Source organism: Monopterus albus, unplaced genomic scaffold, assembly GCF_001952655.1.
Source record: "Monopterus albus unplaced genomic scaffold, M_albus_1.0 scaffold40.1, whole genome shotgun sequence".
In the NCBI taxonomy this organism is placed as follows: Eukaryota; Metazoa; Chordata; class Actinopteri; order Synbranchiformes; family Synbranchidae; genus Monopterus; species Monopterus albus.
Window position 1 is genome coordinate 2624471 of NW_018127920.1, and position 7128 is coordinate 2631598.

General features: G+C 40.2%; 1 protein-coding gene across 1 annotated transcript in view; it reads left to right on the plus strand.

Moving 5' to 3' along the window:
* Nucleotides 1–1004: 1004 nt before the first annotated feature.
* LOC109959729 (ectonucleoside triphosphate diphosphohydrolase 2-like) overlaps nt 1005–7128 on the plus strand; it is a 9053-nt gene continuing 2929 nt past the window's right edge. The window contains exons 1-6 of the mRNA XM_020599324.1: nt 1005–1213; nt 2634–2751; nt 3636–3786; nt 3903–4062; nt 5079–5306; nt 6153–6425. Coding sequence (XP_020454980.1) covers nt 1097–1213; nt 2634–2751; nt 3636–3786; nt 3903–4062; nt 5079–5306; nt 6153–6425 — 1047 coding nt within the window. The 5' untranslated portion in view covers nt 1005–1096. The remainder of the gene's footprint in view (nt 1214–2633; nt 2752–3635; nt 3787–3902; nt 4063–5078; nt 5307–6152; nt 6426–7128) is intronic.

Here is a 7128-nt window from a genome sequence, read left to right on the forward strand (position 1 = left end):
TTAGCATTTATAGGCAGTAGATACAGTAAAACATTGAATAAATGCTTTATAACTTACTATAATGTATTTATAAGCAGACATGGTTTTAATGTATGTGTTACCAACTGTAACTCCACCTGTGAGCACTTAAAACTGGAGGATGATGTAAAAACAGATCACAGTAGTAACCAACACTCACTCTACAAACTCTACAACTCTACTACAAACATTTACTTAAGTAAAAGTGCAAAAGTATTAGCATTAAAATATACTTAAGGTACCAAAAGTAAAGCTACTCAGTATTTAGAATGGCACATTTCACATTAATGTATATCAGATTATTGGATTATAATTACTAATACATTATTGTGCTCATCACTTTAATTTGGAGGTGATAACGCTGGAGCTAATGTCAACCACTTGACATTCTTACTACTTACAAGCTGAAGTGCTTGCTGGGTAGCTTGTGAATTTTCCACCAAGGATCAATACATTTTATACTGTGTTTGTTAATTAATTTGATTATGAAAAGTATCTAGTAACTAAAGGTAGGCTATTTTATAAATATAGTGCATTCAAAAATACAGTATTTGCCTCTAAAATGTAGTGAATACTCAAGTAAAATGCAAATATTTTTAAAACAGCACTTACCACTGTTCAAACACACTCATCAAACTCTCTGGAATTATATAAGAAAGTAAATGAGTAGGCATAGAGCCCAGGGAGCTGGGTAGTTCCTGACATGCCTGTTAGCTGAATTAGAGGAGACTACATCCCACCAGGTGTCCTCTGCTTCATCCCATATGCTTAGATGTAGGCCTACTGTAAAACCCATGTCTTAGAAGACTCTTCCTTGTTTGTTGACTGACTGGGGTGCCCCATGATTCAGGAAGCAGTCGTTTGCGCTGTGCACTTCGCAGTGTGTGTCTGTATGGGTACTTGCAGCGGTGACACGGAGTGTATCTCACTGGGCAAATGAGACTCCAGAAGCTCAGGCCGGCCCCTCGGCCTGAGATCATTAATGCACGCCCTTTATTTCTGTGCGTTTTCATCCTTGGACTCAAGCGCTGGGGCACAGAGCTGCTCGGAGCATCAGAGAGGAAAGAAGCTTTTCACTATGAGTCTCCGCTTCTGCCAAATCATCCCTGCGCTTGTGCTGCTGCTACTGGCAGTAGTCGGGATCCTGCTGGTGGTGCTTACAGCGAAAGAGGTGGAGATGCCTCCTGAAAACATGGTAATTAATAAGCTGATAATCAGTGCAGAGGTTTGGATAACTGCCTGTGAATATATGTGTTTATTACTGTTATCATCATCTTCGTTAATAGTACTATTGGTGGTATGGATACACTTGTCTTCAAACGGAAATAATTATTTAAATACTTTTTGGCACTTTGCAGGGTTTTTAGCAGGGCCGCTTAAAAGTTTGTCCATTTGTTAAGGACAATACAGAAATTAGGGGGTCAGAAAAAGGAGGTGTTATTTCCTTTGGCTGATGTTTGAGCAGTTTCTCAGGAGAACATTAGAGGGTGTTTGATTACATTTTTTTTCTTTTCCTTAAATTGTTAAACATTTTAATGGATTCCTCAGCTGAGGGCTACATATTGAATATCAGAAAGGCTGTATTAAAATATAACGATTATACAAGTATCTTGTTAGTTCAGAACAAGTATTCATACATCTCAGTTGCTGCTGTTATCAGCCAAGGAAAGACTGAACTATAAGGCCACTTTGAGCCTCATGTGTCCTGATCTTAACTTACTCAGTAATAATTCTGAGTGTGACCTAAATGTACAAAATGAAACACGCAGCTCTTACCTCAATGTGTGGCGCGAAATAAATGCCAACCACTGCACCCCTTAAAGGTTACGGAAGGAAATGGTGCAGAGCACCACTGAGAAGACAAGACAGAAAGCACAAAGAGTACAAGATAAAAGGAGCAGACTGATTCATTCATGTGCTCCTCCTTTTGTTAACCTCACAGTCACTTTGATAATATTTTAAAAGGGTCCACAGTTATTATTCTGCCTTATTCTCTCTTTGGCCTTTGCCTAAGGTATAATTCTTCAATAGAACTTTTTGTTTTGAAGTTATTATTGCAGAAGCACACAAAGGGAGCCAAAGTCAACATTGCTCAATGAATCAAAAAGACACCACAATACTTAACATTATAGCCCATGTTGTATCAGTAACTGGGTAAACCTTGTTACTGTCATGAGCAGAAGTTTGTTTGCACTAAAACAGAACTGATTCAGCCATAAAAGGCAATAATGAACATGTGGAGAAACTGCAACCTTTACAAAAAAAACCCATTACACATGAACTTCTGTGTTTGATGCAAGTACATCTTGTCAATACCACAGTAAAGTATGAACTAAACAGAACAAGCCTACACAAGTTGGACAACTGAAACCACAGTTGCATCAGTAAATAAAATGCACATACAAAACAACATTTTCACACCAGTTAATTTCCTGCTACAGTTGTAGCAAATGAACCAGTGTGTTAGACATATATGAGACAGGTTTTAGTTTTATAAGCAACACCACTTCTGTCCAGCATTGTTGCTAGCTAAAATGAGGTACTGGAGGCATACTGCATATTCTGGTGAGCATATCGCACATTGCTTGTAACATTTTCTGCTGTGTCTGTTTTAGTATGGAATCGTTCTGGATGCAGGCTCATCCCACACCTCCATGTACATCTACAAATGGCCAGCTAATAAGCAAAATGGCACTGGTATTGTTACCCAGCATAGCGAGTGCAAAGCAAAAGGTGAGCTCCTCACATCTAAGAGACAAGTTTGGCCTAACAAACACTACATCACTGATTGACTGGTACCAGTTTTTATAGGACGATACTGACAAAAGATGCCGGTAGTCATGTTGCTGAAACTCGCTACAGAACTCTCTGTTACCTATCTGCCCAAGTATTTGACTGGTAGAGCTAGTTATGGATAGCCTGCAGCCTGAAAGGAAGTAGAGAGGTGTTGCTTGAGGGGGAAGTCTTTTTCCTGAATTATTTGGCATTTACTCAAACCTGTATCAAAGTGGAGAAAATATCCAGGGATACCAAAACTCTCCACTGAATTCCTTGTCTGGTTTTTATGTTAATAATGTATGTTTGCAAATGGTTTGTGCTTAATTTGCTCTAGTTTTGAAAGATCCATCTTTGAAACTTGACTATCAGGTACAATTGCAATGCTCACAGCATTCAAAATGTACTTTTACAAATGATTTTTTAAAATTCCAATCATCTTCATTATTAATCTCAAAGATATATTACTCAACAGTAGTTAAGTAAAAACAAACCTATCTATATAAATACCATGAAAGGTGAGTAAGTGTGCTTTGTTTCTGCCCTAACCTGAGGCTGTACTTTCACTTCCACAGTGATATCCTATAAACTCCTGATATACATGTGTGTGTTGCACAAGACTTTTGTTCCTAAGTGGTCTACTTCCTCACCAGGCTGTCCATGCCATCTTAGTTGGTGTCAGTTGTTCCTTTTCTTGCTTAAGTTTGTTTCTGTAGTTCCCTTAGAAACACCAAGAGCCTTTATCTTGCTGGATAATTCATGCTTTAAGACAAGGAAGTCCAGTTTTTGAGAAGGTCAGGTGGAGTTCTTTATAAGCAGAACTACTCTCTCTTTCTGTCAAGGTGGAGGGATCTCCAGCTATGCAGGTGTTCATGGTGGTGCAGCAAGAAGTCTAGAAGCCTGTCTGGAACAAGCTATGAGTGACATCCCCAAATCCAGACAGCACCAAACTCCACTATATCTGGGAGCTACTGCAGGCATGAGACTCTTGAGGTCAGTAGAAATTCCTTGTTGACACAGTATATTGCACAAATATTACATACTCCTCATCAGTTATGCATTAATACATGAATGGGGATCTTAATATTGTTTAATTCTCCATTTAACAGACTAGTCAATGCCACAGAGTCAGATCGGGTGCTGAAGGAAGTGGAAGACAAACTGCGGTCTTACCCTTTCGCACTCAGAAAGGCAGCCATCCTGACTGGACAGGAGGAGGGGGTGTATGGCTGGGTCACAGTCAACTACTTACATGAAAACTTTGTCAAGGTCAGCTCTGCCTTTTTTAATCTATTCACTATATTTGATCACAGAAAGTCACAGAGGAAACAAATCCACCCCAAAGCACTTTGACAGTTACAACGGACCTGAAATGTTCTGACTGAAGTAGCACTGCTTATTATTGTTCATCCTAAAACCAGCTTATAGATCACCAACAAGCGAACTCTTGTTTCACAGTACACTGCACTGAATTCTGAGATACACTTAGCTGTGAATACCCTTTGAAAAGGTGCTATGAAAGTCAGCATCAGATTTGGGTTAAGCGTGCCTATATTTTGGCAGCAGGTGGACATGCACTGTTTCAGATGTCAGCTGTGGGTAGACAGACTGTTCTGGGCCTTTCATCTATGCAGATTCAAAAAGAAGCAAGGGCAGCTGTTCATTGTGAATGAGACCTGGCTTTGCAGCGCTAAGCTATAGTTGAAAAAGGCTCATGATTAGTTTAACTCCAGCAGAAATGGAAGCAGAGTTGTTTACTATGCTACTGTGGTGCAAGAAGGATTTAGAAGCTTTTTAAACATGACAGGCAATTTAGCACTAAATGCAAAGTATAGCGGCAGCAGATGGAAATGGGACATGTTACAGTGGTGACACTAGATGAAATGTTATTTTGATTCATCATCAGGGAATGATGAATTCTTGTACCAAACTTTATTCCAGTCCATCTAGTTGATATTGCAATTTTTCACTGAGTGAATACCTTGACCTGCTGGTGACAGGATCACTAATATTAGGATTCATCCTCTGTAAACCAGAGACCTGCAGTCACTTTAATAGAGCAGTTTCACTCTGAACCAGCAAACAGGCAACTGTATGACACTGCCATACAGCCACTTTGGTTGCATGGCTAAGGAAAAAACCTACAGATATGGGATTTGAAAATCTCTCAGTGTTTTCAGCTGCATGTGTTCCTCTGAGTAAACTCTGTTCAGTGCTGGTGTATTTCTATTGCACTAAATCAATCCAAATTCTTATGTCTTGACATGTCCTTTCTTGCCACTCAGTATGGTTTTGTCGGGCGCTGGCTGAATCCAAGCAAAGAGACAATTGGGGCTTTGGATTTAGGTGGAGCCTCCACTCAAATTACTTTTGAGACGTCAAAAAAGGTGGAGGACGAACGTAACCTGATGGAACTGACGCTTTATGGACAAACCTACCGACTATACACCCAGAGCTTCCTTTGCTATGGCCAAGACCAGTTCCTGTTAAAATTGATGGCTCATCTTATCACGGTAGTGTTTAAAAAATGTAACAATTATGGCTGCTGTTGACACTGAGTTTCATGATGTGTGCTTTTACTTAGGTTCACAATTTTTAGTGTATTACGGCAAGAAATTCAGAGGAGTTTGATATTTTGTGAATAGAGTTAGTTGTTTTCTTGCTGAGAGTTAGATGAGAGGAGGTCTGTCCATTGAGTATGGAGCTGGAGACAGTTTAGTGCAAAGACTGATACAACTAGTCTGGCTCTGTCCAAATGTAACAAAGTCCAGCTATGATAACCAGCTGCTGGCTGTAACTTCATATTTATTGTACAAACATGAGAGTAATATCAATCTTCTATCCTAATTTTCTGAAAAACTATATACCCAAAAGGTTGAACTATTAATAATAATCTGGCCCTTTATAAGTTGAGAAATTATCTTTTTTAGACTTCCAAGCACTTATATAAGCATATTTTATTATTTGGAACTGAATACTGCCAACCCAAATCAGTTGTATTCTGTAGTAACTCTCAGCAAGGTGGAGATAAAACTAGCAGCAAAAAAGTGTTCTTTTAACTGAAAGTTCATACTGTATTATAGCACATGGGTCAGTCACTGCAAAGTACCGGGAAATCGTCAATGTTTGCCTTTTTTAATAGTAACCATAGTAATTTGTGATTGCAGCAGTTTTCTGGGAAAAGTGGTGAGTTATCTGACAGAAATGCGGGTGGTGCCAATATTTCTGGCCATGACATTGAGTTTGTTTCATTATTTACACCTGTGCTTTTTTTACTGTGGCATGTCAACATGTCTTCTGTGAAAAAAGGACTAAGAGATGTCATTTCCTTCACTTTTATGTTTTTCTACCACTTTCAGACTCAAGGTGTGGCACCCCAAGTGTCTCACCCCTGCTATCCTCAGCAGTTCAATCTATCTGTCAAGATGGGGGAGGGTGTCTTTGATTCTCCATGTACTAAGAAGTACAGACCAGCCCAGTTTGACCCCCAGATGTCTGTAACAGTAGTGGGCACAGGAGATTACCAGAGCTGCCTGGACAACATAACAAACATGTTCTCCTTCAACAACTGTCCTTACTCCACATGTTCCTTTGATGGAGTCTTCCAGACCAGCGTGACAGGAAGCTTCATGGTGAGGAGGCTTTTTACACACATCACTTTGCTGTATCAGTCTTTGCTGTATTCTTTGAATTTTTTGTTATTTGAAAATGAACAAATGCAAGGTGTCTATCCATTAATTCATAGCTTGATTGTCAGGTCCGCTCGGCGCGACCTGCCTCTCTTCCACCTTTTTCTCCTCTGCTCTCGACCCTGCGGGCTCTGCACTTCAGCTGTGTGGCATTCCAGTAATTAGCGACCCGTTTGTCGGTGCGTACAGCTGGGGTGCATCCCAATGATTACCTGTCCCCCTTCTTTATACCTCTGGCAGACGCTCCGTCATCACTGGAGCATTACGTTACCTACCTTATTTAACTGAAATAATATACCTACAGTATGTTCGGGGTATGTATCATGATTATGTTTTCCACGCTGACAGTTCCTGTGCTGTGGATTTCCGTTTTCGTTCGCCTACCCTGTTATGGTAGCCCCCCTCACCAGGAGGGTGAGGGAGGACTGAGGTTGGGCTCAAGTTTGCAGACCCAGGTGCTAGGGGGAAAAACATGACGGTAGCAGGTAAATAAAGAGAACACAAAGTATCAAAAGAACATAACATGGGAAAGTACGGTACTTGGATATGTATGATATGTAGTGTAGTGTAAATGAGCGTAGCTCGTAGGTAGTGTGGTAGAGTCAAGCCAAAACGCACAGTGTCTGTCAGCGTAGCATTCTACCAA